This window comes from Pieris brassicae, chromosome 6 (genome assembly GCF_905147105.1).
Source record: "Pieris brassicae chromosome 6, ilPieBrab1.1, whole genome shotgun sequence".
NCBI lineage: Eukaryota > Metazoa > Arthropoda > Insecta > Lepidoptera > Pieridae > Pieris > Pieris brassicae.
Window position 1 is genome coordinate 14,304,378 of NC_059670.1, and position 15,459 is coordinate 14,319,836.

At 33.9% G+C, this 15,459-nt stretch overlaps 1 protein-coding gene across 1 annotated transcript; it reads left to right on the top strand.

The window, feature by feature from the left end:
* Positions 1–4,377: 4,377 nt before the first annotated feature.
* On the top strand, positions 4,378–15,143 carry LOC123711076. Its single transcript, XM_045663481.1, has 6 exons — positions 4,378–4,481; positions 4,706–4,891; positions 7,799–7,958; positions 12,951–13,124; positions 13,954–14,120; positions 14,836–15,143. Exons 2-6 carry the CDS (start codon positions 4,718–4,720, stop codon positions 14,983–14,985), a joined length of 825 nt encoding a protein of 274 aa, XP_045519437.1. The 5' UTR covers positions 4,378–4,481; positions 4,706–4,717; the 3' UTR covers positions 14,986–15,143.
* Positions 15,144–15,459: the final 316 nt, after the last annotated feature.

The following is a 15,459-nucleotide window of genomic DNA, read 5'->3' on the forward strand; positions in this document are numbered from 1 at the left end:
ACTGCTCACGCGTAATGCTTTTTTTTTTAGAAGTTCCTGTAAACCATTTTAAAAAAATTAAATTTGTAATTGAAAAAAGATCTCTATCATGGAATTAACTACTAAATTTGTCATGGAAGAGCTGGTATCACTGATACAGTTTTTTTAAAGATTCCCTAATATTGTAATGAACATTTTTATATTTTTTATTAATAATGTTTGTGCAGCTTAGGCCGGCTCTGGCATACTCTATTACGATAGATCGGTAATTAGGTAAATTACCGTAACTGTATGCGGAAACAGATAATATTACCACTTTATTTATACACATTGATATAAGTTTGTATTGTTAAATTTAATATCGATATTTTCGTAACGACAATTGTTTACTGTCGAAATATATTGTGAAAATTCAACAACTTTATTTCGGGAAACAAAAAGCAGTTATTGGGGAAGACACATGTTTTAAATAGGTGGTCATGATTGGGTCAATAGTGTAGGATATGCACGGCTAAACAATTATATTCCACTGTATTCACAGTAGTGAATCGCTTTTTGAATTCGGTCGACTTCGTAAATTCCAGGCACTTCCATACTAAAAGGTCAGATTGCATCTATTTTGTTATTCAAAAACAAGTAGACGATTGGCCTTTATATCGATTTTTGTCTACATAAAGAGTAAGTTATTTAGGAACTTAAAATATATTGGTGAACAATAGCCATTTAAAAGCATGACTTCAGGATTGAGAGCCTAAATGTACTTTTCTTTATTTGCTAACATTACTTATAAATATAATATAATGTATATTACACATCCATTGCACTCCCTTTGCCCAGCAGCAGTACCTGTACCTCTCTGACGCAACACCATTATAAAAGGAAACAGACAGCAGATACCAATAGCTTTGACCGGCTACCTCACATCGGACCGGTCAAATTCTCAACTAGTCATAAGTCAATAATATAGATTATTTGTTGTGCTTCTCATATCGAGCTAATTAAAAAGTAATATTTAATTATGTCTCATTTATTGTAGTAAATTAATTAAAGTAAGTTAAATATATCTTTTTTTGGGATTCACCGCTGGCCCTCACTTAATTTGTATAAAAGGTTGGAAACAAATCCAAACAATTAAATATGGTATTAAAAATTTTGGTAGTAAGAACAAGGTTTTTAATGTATTTTACGGTGCTAGGTACGGTATTGTGCAATCCGATTATTGACTGGCATTGACTGTTTCTGAATAGAGTTATGTAGCTACGATTGGTAAAGAAGCTTAAAACTGATCAACATTATGTTTTTTAAATATTTTGGTTTGAAATACTGTAGCCTAATGTGTTTTGACCAATTCTGTTCCGATATTAAGCAGATGTCAGAGATCGATGGGCTATATAAGGGAAAGTAGTAAAGGAATCCTGTGCATAAGACATACAGTACAGCACAGAAAAGTACAGTACAGTACAGAAAATAAACAGTACAGTACATAAAAAATTAGTAAAGATATACAGTAAGTATACCTTTACTTTTTGTACACACTTATGAACGAACTACGAATTGTATAGTTTGTACAACATTGTAACAATTTCTATGATTTTGAGCAGCGTTGTAAGGCGTATTTCGAACTATACGAACGAACATATTTTTGGATTACTCGTGTAATCTATGCGTTTGTGTCAGAACGATATTATTGTATCAACTTAGACGAATATTTGAACTATCGTTGCAATGCAAGTGTCTGAAAAGCAAAGTAATAACGAAATTTTATTTTTTATAGTAATGTTTGGGCACAGACGGCTGCCGGTCTATAACGAAAATATATATACCAATGCAAACCTTTTGGACCATTGAACTTAAGGAACATATTCGAAGATATTTTATAGTATAAATTAATTAAAAATTGTGTACCTGTATTATGTATTATAAAGTGTTATGTTTTATTTCATAATTAAATAATTAAGATTATTATTTAGAAGATTGTACAAAACATATCCAGGAATATATTTGATTTAATACTTTAAGCTTTAAATAACAAACATGTTATCAGTTGATATAAGTCCAAATGTCATTTATTAATTAGATAACATAATGAGTTCTTATAACCGGTATAGGAAATACAAGAATTACAAATAATGGACTGTACTAGTGTAGACACGTAAGAAGTGAAACTTCTTCATGACCTTATTTTTCGAAATGTAACTTTTCAGAAATTGGTTAAATAAAGTTAAAGTTTAACAAAAGTCTTTTATTACCATAGACATGAATACAAATAATGCAATTATGTCATTTTACCTTATTACCACTAAGATTATTACAAAATTTCATTAATTGTAGTAGAATTATTACTATCATTGTTATCGTTATGATATATTTTTGTTATTAATGGCTTCGAATCTCTTCGAATTAACCGTGGTAGGGACAAGAAAAAGCTGGCGCGTAACGGAAAGATGTGATGTGTAACCGAAAAATGTGACGGTATTTTTTACCGCCGTTTTTGTGACGCCGATAAAGAAGTTTCACTTCAAAACTGTTTATGTTTGGCGATATTACAGCATTCAAATAGTGAAAGATTTGTTTAAATCAGCGAAGTATTTTTTGAGCTTTTTAATATATTATAAACGGAACCACTCCTCAAACTTTGTGCTGCTCTTGTCCGTGACACGACGAAACTTTCAGGTCGTAATGTGTATTGATTTATTTTTCTTTTTTCCCTCACAAATTTCAGTTTATGGTAGCACGTTGTGTTCCACGGTTACGATATTTTTATATGGTAAGTGGAATTTAAATGTGAACGATGTAATATTTTTAACAATACTAATTAATAATAACAACCACTGACAAAAATAATATAATGTCGTTAATAAATACATGACATTCGTAGTAGTAGTTTTGTATTGACCCGTAAAAGAATCTGTGCACCAATGAACTTTCTGTCCGCGTGCAATTAGAAAAAACAAATGGTCACGATAGTGATGTTATAGCTTAATTTAACTAAATTTTAACCGTAAGCTTTTTTTTATATTTTACTGACTTTTTTTGTAAAGTAATCACATCTAAGTCACTACATCAGAGATAAAAGAGACACAGTGAAACACAACGAAGGACTGTTAAGGTTTGAGTGACTTTTCCTCATATTTAATCGCGTTCTTCATTACTGAAGGCCGTGTTGGTGTTTAATATATTCCTCCATTCCACCCTGTTTTCGGTCACCAATACGCACGTCTGTAAGGGGATGAAAGTGTCTATTAAATGCTTTCTTTTCACAAAATTATCTTTAATCAGTTTAAAGCCAAGGCAAGAACACGGTTAGGGTTTCAAATTTCGATGGTCCGTATCAGCTCTATTGTTGTTATGTATTTTAAGTAATTTAAGCAAATCGTTATCTAAATTAATTTATGGGATGTTATCTAAACCAGCAGGTTTCTCGGGTTTGCAGACCTCACGCCTATGTTATCATCTCATTGTTCCATAGGATCTTAGAACAATTTATTAAGTAGTATATGCTTCCGTCGGGACTGTCGTCAACTAAATTATGAATATTTTAGGTACGATAATAAATTTTAAGTAACCTTAAAGGTTTATTATCAGAATAGCTCATTATACATGGTAATGAGCTACTGAGGTGTTCCAAATATATTATGTTAGTAAGTAAAGTCATGCGTGTTAGATTTCTGCTACAGCTAGCTTAGCTTAGATACAGCTCGTATCTGTTAGCTAAGCACCAAAACGCATCATGATGGTTCATTTCGTTAAGCAGCATTAAATATTGATTCGGTACCACAGAAATACACACAAATACTCAAACTACACCTTTCTTTTAGAAATCAGCTACGAAATAATTTTGCAACAATATTATATAAAATTGTTACTTAATACTAAACAAGCTTTAATACCAGGAAACTGTTCATTTGTCATTTGAGGCGATCTTCATTCCGAGAAACATTTAAATTACAAACAGTTTAATAAACTTTGTATTAAAACCCTTAAGCGTTCAAAGCAATCAGTAATTTTATAATTTAAGCAATTTGTATCCAGCCTCCTTTGTTGCCTTCGGCTTCTTTCACAGATTTCACTCCAAACGGTTTAATGGTTCACTAGTTCAGCTGGACTTATTGAGACTATGTGCGCATTATGACTCATAATGTTGTAGCCGCGTATCGTCGTAACTGAATATCTCCTATTATTAAAGAAATCTTTATTTTTCCAACATTTATTTTTCTCCGCTCATATTTTAGCCGTCAGGTATATATGTATAGGTCTATTTTATATTAATAAATTCATTTTCAATTGAGTATTTAATAGACGATAAAAGAACCATAGATTTGTTTCGTTTGTTTTAATCTAAACCATAGATTATACCAGCATACATCAAAATGACAAATAACGCCAATTATTGGCTGACATTGACATTTTCATATCAAGTTTGTCTAAATAATTGTGTAGTTTTTATAAATATATTTAATATAATTTCATACAGCTTTTCTTTTCTAAATTAAAGTTTTTTAGTAAGTAAGACGTGGTCATTTAATTCAATTGATGTAAAATTGAGTTTTATTTGAAACTTATTTTAGGGCAACGTTATTGTGAGGGCTTTGAGACGAATAAAAATATTTATTTTTATATGTGGATGTCTAATTCATACTGTCTCGTTCTATAAACAAAGCGTGTTTGGGTGTGTTATTGAATGTTAAAATGTTTCAATTGTAGAAGTATATTTTGTAATTTACAGACACAGTATAAGATGGCAAAGAGTACAGAAGCTGAACAGTTGGAGAAAATGAAGATCTTAGAAACCAGAATAAAGGCACCATCAATCTGGGGAAGGTATCCTGGCGGAATACGGTTCGAAGACTTACAGGAGAGGCGGTATGAGGATGCAGTCAGGCTATTGAAGAAACATTACTTAACTGAAGAAGTATGTATGAAATCAGTGCATATTTACGTATTACGTATATTAAACAATATATCTTCTTCTTCTGGTGCTACTTTATTATTAAAGATTGGCTGTTAGCAACTTGAATTGCCGGGAATCTTTCGCTAGTCTAAAAGCTACTCGGCAGTGATGTGTCTACTCCCGTACGTCCCGCAACCACGGCTTCTTTCTTCTACCAGCCCGTCTCTTGCCTTGAATATTGCCCATCATTATGAGCTGCGACATGTCGTATCAATGATGACGCAAAACGTGTCGTAGATATGATTATTCATATTTTAGCACTCTGCATAAATGTTGGGGTTGTCCCGACTCGTCGAGGGACTGTTTCTTTTGTCGCTGTTAGGAACCAGCTGATACGAAGCATGCGATGGTAATACCACGTCTTAAAAGCTTCGAGTCATCTAGCTCGCTCTAAAATATTGAGACTATAGATGCTGTTGCCCAATCAGTCGTCCCTCAGAGTACCCTGCAGGCGCCAATCAGGCGCAGGACAGCAATAATAGTATCAGACAAAACAATGGCCCTACTACCTTTTTAGATCTGGACCTCAGATTTCTGTATTTGTTCATGATCATTTGTTAATCAAATAGGCAAGTAGGTGATCAGCCTTCTGTGCCTGACGTACGCCGTCGACTGGGTCTCAGACAATCCGGTTTTCTCACGATCTTTTCCTTCACCATTCGAGCTGAATGTTAAATTCGCACGTAGAATCGAACCTACGATCTCAGAGATGAGAGTCGCACGCTGAAGCCACTAGGCCAACACAGCTTTTTATTTTTATTTTAAATAGGAAATCACATAAAAAGCTAATATTTGTAGTTAATTTTTTAGACTTTTTTTGTAAAAATTAATATTAATCGTAAATGTCATGTATTTTAGATAGATTATGCGTGTACTGTGGAAAATGCATTATATATAATGTACACCACATGGTTCCATATTCTATAGGCCTGAACTAGGTTTCGGGTTAAAACTTATCTGTCATACTAACAAAATCAAGTGAACATGTCAACAAACACACTTTCACTATAATAAAGTTCAGTCGATGTAACGTAAAATATGAATTATTTATAAAATATATTTTATCATTTAAATTCGAGTTGTAAAAGTAATCAAAAAATCCAATTACATCGCGAAATATTTAATCAAAGAGAAAGTGGAAAAATGGATTGTCCATTGAAACGCTAATTTGCGTAATTGAGATACTTTCAAGTCTCAACAATGAGCCAGTATTTTTAAATTCCCCGAAACGATCAAGCTGAACAAATTATATCGGTAACGGCTTTCGACACCTATTGTAAGAGGTACTGAAAATACTTAAATTTATCTTGATTACAGTTATCTTTAATCAGTGGATTAAAGGTTATTTGCAGTCCCTAGGGGTAGAACAAATATGTGGCACCAGGTGGTTAACAAAGGTGTTGCTAGTATTTAATAATAATATGTTCTCGGAGCGATTTCGCAATAATGACGAAATATATGATACGGTAAAGAATAAGTAGTTGGTGTAGTTGTATAGTTATAAATTAATTAATTTAAAGTATACATTTAGGCCGGCAACGCAATTCCGAGCTCCCTGGTAATGTCAGTGTGGGCGGCGAAATCATCGTCCGTTTGCTTATTTCCCAAACATTGTCAATAGGAATGTTTACATTCAACTGTCTCCGTCTCCGATAACTTCTGAGTTCCAATTTAACAATTATTGTTTCGGGTTGGAGAATTTAAAGTGTTGAAAAATATTATATGAAACAGGTGGCGAAACATCCAGTATTAATTCTATAAGTAGAAATTTGTTTCCATAATTTTCGAAAGTTTCTAATAACATTTACCAGTAGTACCAGTTCCACGAAGCCACACAGTAGGTTAACTATTATTCAAACAACGGGTCGTAATTCGTAAGCTTTTCACTCAGTATTTAGCAAAGATAAACAAACAAGTCCACACGGCGACCTAAGCTTTTACACCTGCGGAAGTGGTGCTTAGAAAGTTTTGTAGGCTTTTATACTTAGCTTCCAGCGTTTAGACTGTAATGCCTTTTATGTTTTACGGTGAATGTGAGTTTAGTATAGTGTCTAATTAATTAGAAATAATTTATTAACTCAATTTATTTGGGAGATAATTAGGAAGGAATTCGTTGAGAAAGAAGAAAAATAAAATATATTTATTATGGTGTATAAGATACAGATATTACTTATTTTACGTTATTAAATTTGAATCAGTAGATATCCCTACTCATCGGCAAAGAAAGCAGAGGCTGTAGTCCAAGAGAAAAATTATATTAATATCATAAAGAGATTAACTTTGTGAGACTAAACTTATTTTGAAAATTCTCTTAAAAATAGGAAGCCACTAACAAACAAGCATTTTTTTCTTGACTTATAACTTGAAAATTATAAGTCTAAGTGGTAGTCGCAATTGCAAAGTGAGTTGGAGAAAAATGTAAAATGAAATTAACTAAAAACAAATCCTCTGTCGCGTTTGTCTGTTCGGGATAAACTCAAAAACTACTGCACGGAATTTATTGTGGTTTTACCAATATCTTGAATGATGCATGAGGAAGTTTTAAGTATGAAGTTGCCCCTATGATGACAGGGTGGGTCTCATATTATAAAAGCAATTGTTCTGGCCAGGTCACGCGGTCTGGTTTTGTTTTACTAATAATTGAGTCTCGATGTCCTGATATACCACCTCAACACATATTAACTTGTCGATGACTTACCGAACATCATACTAAATTAACGCTCTGAGTTATATATCAGTTTATACATAGCAAAATCATAAAACGAGTCCAGCATAGGTTAGGCACATTACCGGATTTTAGTTAGTTCAAATTAAACTAACAGGACGTTTAAATGTATTTATTGACTGACGCATCATTATTTTCCTTAGATTACATACCGGTCAGTGAAGATAGCTGACGATAAGGAAGGAGTGGATGAATTCACACATCAAGCCAGAATTTGGATGAAAGACAAAATGTCGATTGCTGCGGTCAAGGAAGGGACAGACAAACTTATAGGTGTTCTCATCATGAGGATTCAGGAGAAACGTTAGTAACATAGTTTAATCTATGGATTCTGTGGTAGTAAACTGTTCTGTGAATTTGTATTCACAGAACATAAAAATTACTCTAGCCGAAATGGATTTCGAATGTACATACGTCTTTCTACGTATTTTGGCATGACTCTGACTCTTAGGCTCCAAAAACAGTCACAGCGCACGCTTGTAACAACACTCAGTCTAAAATACAGAATAAATTATACGCACACACACCCATTCGAATACTCATACACTCACGCATACTTATGTACTTTTTCTTATAAACATGAGTTAAACATACACTATGTATCGCGGAATAATTGTTATCTAATTACCCACAACACAAGGGTGTAGTGTGGGGACTAGCGATGTATAAATTTTATCACAACTATACTTCTGTCATGATTAAAATAATTGCTAGGTCTAAACAACCAGTCGCGCAAGCTTTGGACCTCAGATTTCTGTTATCTGATTATTCTTTTTTTCTAATAAATAGTAAGTAGGTTTTTTTTATCCCTAATATAAGCCGTCGACGTTTTTCCGGTCCGAAATGCGCAATAGAAAGAAAGTCCATTGGTGCAAAGCCGGGGCTCGAACCGGCGACCTCAGGGATGAGAGTCGCACTGAAGCCTCTAGGCCACCAGTGCTTTATAGATAAGTTATAGATGCCTTAAGAAATTTGTGTTTCGTAGCTGAAATATGAGGTCATTTATCTCTAGTTAATAAACAAATGATACTATCATATTTGTTGAACTTATTAACGGTTTTAGTTTGGTTTTATAACTCGCTCGACCTCGAAAATAGAACAAACTCACTCAATATATATTTCGTGCAATTACTAAGTCGAATATCGAATTACCGGTGGTTAAGCGTTTGTGAACGACACACATATTTTGTTATTTGCAATATTGTACTGTAATACGCAGCCACTAAACAGAGCGTTCACAGGCTGCGATGACTGCCTGTTCGGCTATGTGGAACCAGCTGCCCACTGAAGTATTTCCCACCCAATTGGACTTAGGGTCCTTCAAGAAAAGAGCGTACCAATTCTTAAAAGGCCGGCAACGCACTCGCGAGCTCTCTGGCATTAAGGGTCCGTGGGCGGCGGTATCACTTAACATCAGATAAGCCTCCTGCCCGTTTGCCCTCTGTTCTATAAAAAAGAACTTGTAGGCTCGTTGCCGCCCTATCCAATAAAAAAGAATCTTGAGTGTGTTCAAATCTAAGTACATTCTATATGCATATTATTATTTTCTTACATGAACTACAATCTGTCAATACAATAATTATGGTTAGTATGTAATTTATTTTATAGAGATGACAGCCAAGAATTTGGCTTGACCGCTTGCTTCTATTGAGCAATATTAGTTTATAAGACTTTGGGAGAAATTCCAAATAATATTTATTTAAATTAGATAATAAGACAACAGAGCAACACTTTTGTAATAATAAAGTTAGTATTAGTGATATAAGTCATCCCTAAAAAAATATTGTATTTCATCAAAATATACAGGGGATGAAAAATAAAGAGAGGAATCGAACTATTCTTCAATAGTAAAATAATAGACTTTTTGTGCATACCAGAGCACTAGCTAACAAATGTTAAGTTTTGTTTAATTTTTGTAACCACAGGGTTGGTAGTGTGTTTTGCAATTCAATCAAAGAGAAAATGCAATTCATGGTGGCTCATTAATGCTAATTAAAAAAAACTTTTTAAAACAAATGGTGACTTTCACTCGAAACAGAATCAATTAAAGTATACGACCAACCAGGCTCCAGAAGATAAACCACTCGTTTTTTCGAAATTGTATTCGTTTTTACAACAAACTCCCAAGCGAAATTAGAGAACTATGACTAAATAATAATTGATTTGATCCAGTTAAAATAATTTTTATGACTCAAAACTTAGCGATCAAAAAGAGTGGCGGAAAGTTTCTTGCCAGTACTTTTTATTCGATCTACGCCCTTGACTTGCGAACTGGTAGTAAATGTTAATTTACAATTAATTTAACTTCTTTTCTGACGTTAATAAGTGTCCTTGTTTACTTATATGACTAAAGTTATTTTGAGTTTGAGTTTGAATTATGTTGACTTCTACAATACTAGTAAATATCTTAAACGAAGGTAATGTTCATTAACGGTCTTATTGTTATATAATATTTTGATACTATATAACAATGATATTCACTACACTAGTTTTAGTAACTCAAACAGTTTTGTTTCTGTTCAAGAAGGTGGATTTGAGATTAAAATATGTATTTAAAATTTATTATATAAAAAAAGTCCACAGCTATGCAGTTCTTGAAATCTTACAAGAAAAATATTAAGTATAAAACGGTCACTAAAGATGCTATTGAATTCGAAATTTATTGAAATTTGTGAAAATTATTTAATCATAAAATTGCACTATCGATCATCAATTAAGATTAAATGTACCGTCCTCAGCAAGGTTGCAGAAAATATAATATAATATAGGTAAATTACTGGTACATACACATTCAAATAATATAGATTAAGGACGTAACGGGCGGTTTTATCAATAAGCCAGCTCTTCCAGGCAACCCTTGTAAGGAAAAATTAATAATAATAATTACAGCCTTTTAATTCAGATACATTTAAACATGTTTCTATTTCAATCTTCTTTTAGCTATCTGTGTGCCCTTTTTTGGTAAAGGCCTCCTTCAAATCCCGCCATTCCTGTCTGCTCTGTGCCACCCTATGCCATGTGCCACCTGATGTTTCTTTAATTTTATCTATCCTCTAAGCTGACTCCCTCTTTGTTGTTAAGTAATTTTTTGCTTTTAAAGAGTTTTAAGTAATTATTCACGTAACTAAATGTACAATATTTTTTTACACTTCGTTACATTTATAGAAGAAAAAATAACATAATACATACAAATTATAAGGGATGTATCGGGCGGCCTTATCGCTAACCAGCAATGTCTTCCAGGCAACCCTAGTAAGGCAAAAAACTCAAAAAATAATTATGATGGGTAAAGTGCAAGCAGAGCAAAACCAAATTAAATAAAAACATTATATACGTACGTTCGACCTTATTTTACGAAAAATGATGTACTATATGCAACTTTACAGAAATTGGTTCAATAAGATACAGTTTAACAGAAGGCTTTTATTATCATAGACATGAATACAAATAATACAATTACCTATTAATCGAATCAACCGTGTGACAAGAAAAGGATGGCGCGTAACAGAAAAATGTGACGCATAAAAAAAATGGGACGGTAAAAATAAATATGTGCGTGTACTAGTGTGCACACGTAAGAAGTGAAACTTCTTTATGACCTTATTTTTCGAAAAATGACCTAATATTATATATGCAACTTTACTGAATTTTTTAAAATAAAGTTTAACTAAATGCTGGTATTATCGTAGACATGAATACAAAAAATACAATTATTTCATTTCGCCTTACTACTAAGATTATTAAAGAATTTCAAATCAATCATGGTAGGGACAAGAAAAAGATGGCGCTTAACGAAAAAATGTGACGCGTAAAGGAATTATGTGACGTACAACGGAATAATGTACGCGTAACCAAAAAATGTGATGGTATTTTTTTTTACAACGCTGATTAAGAAGTTTCACTTCAAAAACTAATTTCACGGATTCATGAAATGCGATGCAATGAAAAGAATAATTGCAATACTATGGTTAAAAAAGTGTTTTCGCCAACAACGATAGGAAAATTCAAATCTGTCCCGTTTCTAATATAGCGTCGATTCGACTAAAACTCGATTTTCCTGTATCGGTCGTAACATTAGAGAGTGGATTCCTTGGATTCTTTGAGCCTAAATTTTTACAGTATCCGTAAAAAGAATTCCGATTCAGCTTTCGGTTTTAGCGTGTGATGCAAGTCATAAGATGACGCGGGGCTTATTAATTCCTACACCTGGTTGTTTTGGATTCTTAAAAATCATAATACACAATCCTTTTTATAGATTAAACAAGTGGAGATGAGGTTCATCTGATGTTAAGTGATACGGCGGCCATGGACACTCACAGTGTCAGAGGGCCCGCGATTGCATTGCCAGCCTTTAAAGAAGTGTTAGGTGTGTTGGTGCTTTCGGAAATACTTCAATGGCCAACCGGTTCCACACAGTAGTGGTCCGTGGCAGAAACTGTGTTTTTCTTTTTAGCCACTTTGAAATTTTAATGTATGACTTTTGACTGAAATGTATCACCTTTATGTTCTACTCTCCATACTTAAAATAAATCAACGACGCTACAACCTTTTTAGGCCTGGGCCTCAGGTTTCTGTATCTGTTTCATGATCATTTGTTAATCTAATAGTCAAGTAGATGATCAGCCTTCTGTGCCTGACGCATGCCGTCGAATTTTTGGGTCTAAGGCAAGCCGGTTTCCTCCCGATGTTTTCCTTCCCTGTTCGAGCGAATATTAAATGCGCACATAGAAAGTCCATAGGTGCAGAGCAGGGGATCGAACCTTCGACTTCAGGGATGAGAGTCACACGCTGAAGCCACTACGCCAACACTGCTCTTCGTACATAGAACGTGTTAAAGAGTAAAAATGGATACAATTTGGACCATACGTTTTGTAGGCAAATTGGATTTCAAGTAGTCTCTTGGTATGAGTCTATATTAGGCTTGCCCGCTCAAAACGTAAGGTGAACTGATTGCCTTTAATATCCAGGCTTTGCTTGAATTGGGTTTTACCGATTTTCGTAGACGGTATTTATTATACTTATAGATTAGGTGGGCACACCCATCTTCTACATTATATTTTATAAAAACTCATGAACAGGGCTTGATTTAACTCTTATTTAAGACAAGCTTTATTTTCTATATCGGCTTCGGGATTTGTTTTATCAATAGATAAAGTAGGTGAGCCTTTTGCGCCTGACGCTATCGACTTTTGGGTCTAATGCATACTGGTTTCCTTACGATGTTTCCTGGTCCTCGGGGAGAGTTGCAAGCTAAAGGCAATAGAGTATGATATGGTACTCCTACTTTGTTTCTAGAGGCATTCTCGCGCACATTCAGCCGAGTCAAGATCACTTACAATCCTCTATACTCAACGGTGGTAGCGTTTAATAACGAGTTAGAGAAGCCAGTGAACCTATTCGATAAGCTTGGTGTGAGGCGGTACTTCAAGATATATGTGCTGGCGCTGAAGCCCAGGTACCGGCATAGAGGTGAGAGTCTATGTTGCATAGATAACAGTCGTTAAAGCTAGTACAAATATATACAGTTAAAAAAACCTACATTACGAAAACATTTTAGGGCGTATTTCTTATTTACATTTTGTTACCTTTTAAAATAAAGATAAAAAACAGGTTACCGAAAAAAAGAATTACTTACTTGGTAGAGTAAAGTGCAAATCATTATTATACAGTATTTACTTTACTTAACCTAAATAGTAATATTTATTAAAAATTTATAAATACAAAATTTAAACAAAAAATATAGGAGTCTTTCCTCTAACTTTGATTTTGTTCCCCTTGGAGTAGAGATTCTTGCACCGTTCAAGGGCACATGCGCTTGTTAAAGGACCCCAGAGCTGGACCTTTCCTTACTCAATGAATAAGTATCGCAATAGAGCGAGGAAATACTGACAACGTTTTAGGTACACAGCCACAGGGACTAAACTTTCTAAATTTATTTTAATTTTCTATTTATCAATTTTTAATTATCAAAAATAACACAATATTAAACTAAAATATAAAAAAGTTAAAGCTTATCTTAAGATTATTGAATCATAATGAATATATGTAGGTCGCTAATTAACAGTAGAAGAGAAATGAACTTGTAATTAAAGAAGTAGAACGTAGTCATTTTAGACCAAATATGTGTTCTAAATATGAATACTCTTATTAATTATCACTCATAATAAATTTTAACTATCTCCTTCACCCCTTCACCCTTTCAACCCTTACCACTTTCCTTTCCCATAACATATAACAAAAGAACTCTATTGGTGCACAACGTAATTAATGCTCAAAGAAAATACTTAATGAATTTCAGGTATATCAAAGGAAATGCTAAAAGGGGCGATTAGTCTCAGTACGAGCGCTAACGTTCCTGCCATAGCTGGTTTTTTTACTACGGGGAGGGGCCAGCAAATAGCTGACTCATTAGGATTCGTAAAATTTAATGAAATTTATTATGTTCGATATGTTATTGATGATCAGGTATGAATATTATATATTAATAATATTTTAGCTAGCATTATATATTTCAGATGCAGATTTGATCTCTAATTATATCAATGGAGCTAACCTTTTCGGTCTCGGATCTTTGTATCTGCTTCGTGATAATTTTTAATAAGCAAATGGGTGATCTCAAGTGCCTCACACACAACGTCGACTGTTTGGGTCTATGACATGCTGGTCTCTTCACGCGCCATGTATTCCCTCATCGTTCGAGCGAATGCGCACATAGACAGAAAGCCCACTCGTGCACAGTACATCGAACCTACGACCCCAGCGATGAGGGTTGTACGCTGAATCCACTCGGCTAACACTGATCCGTATCGCTCATATATACTCGTTATACACGATTTAAAACACTTAACACGCCACTCTGTATTTATGTGCGGCTGATAATAATTGTTGTTTTGGAAATAGATCCCGAGCCCGTCAGACTATCTGTTTCTGAATTAGCTGATTAGTCATCCAGCTATAACTTTTGTTTATTGAAGTGGAAGCAAACGAGCAGGACGCTCACCTGATGTTAAGGGACACCGCCGCTCATGGACACTATATACTGGACAACAGGCAAAGAGGTCTGATATCTATATAAATCTTTATCTTTAACCTTTCTTACCTATGGTACTCCTTCGTCTTCTGTCAAATATACGCTGTAATCAAAAGAGACACTCATCTAATTAATGGGTAATTTTTTCAGATAGTATTCTGGGATACCGGTCTTGGTAACTACGGTGCAGCTTTGATGGGATATCGAATACCGTCAGTAGAAGAACCTATAGAGATTCAACCCCAGGCGTCTTCTCGCTTTAACGTGCAGGTCGCGAATGATGAAGAAGAGACCACGTGATCTTCAATTGTTTGATATTTGATAATAAAATAGTGTTTGGGACTTTGATAATAATATATAATATACGTTATACCAATATTATTTATAATATTGTCCTTTACGTAAGTATTTAATGAAATTTGTATTTGATGTAACTTGCAATTGGTATGTTATTTAACTTTCCGTTTATGATTTTGTAATGTCTTTTTGAAAATTTAATTAAGATTTTTTTTATATGAAAAGGAATATATATTACAATCAAAATATTTGTTTTCAGATTTTTTATTTTTGGACAAATATTTAGTTTTTCTGTTTGTGTAATGTTCAATGCGCATGCATCGCATGTGTGTATTTTTTTTTGTAACGGGGCCAAACGGACAGCAGGCTCATCTAATGTCAAGTGATATCTCCTTTTAGGAATTGGTACGCTCTTTCCATGAAGGTCAAATTGGTTCGAAAGTACTTTAGTGGGTAGCTGGTTCCACATAGTGGTGA

Excerpts from the sequence above, each read along its gene's own strand:
- LOC123711076 (XM_045663481.1), top strand. The coding sequence starts at position 4,718 with ATGGCAAAGAGTACAGAAGCTGAACAGTTGGAGAAAATGAAGATCTTA. Across the intron at positions 7,959-12,950 it reads CATGAGGATTCAGGAGAAAC|AGGCATTCTCGCGCACATTC; the intron begins GTTAGTAACATA and ends CTTTGTTTCTAG. Across the intron at positions 14,121-14,835 it reads GATATGTTATTGATGATCAG|ATAGTATTCTGGGATACCGG; the intron begins GTATGAATATTA and ends TAATTTTTTCAG.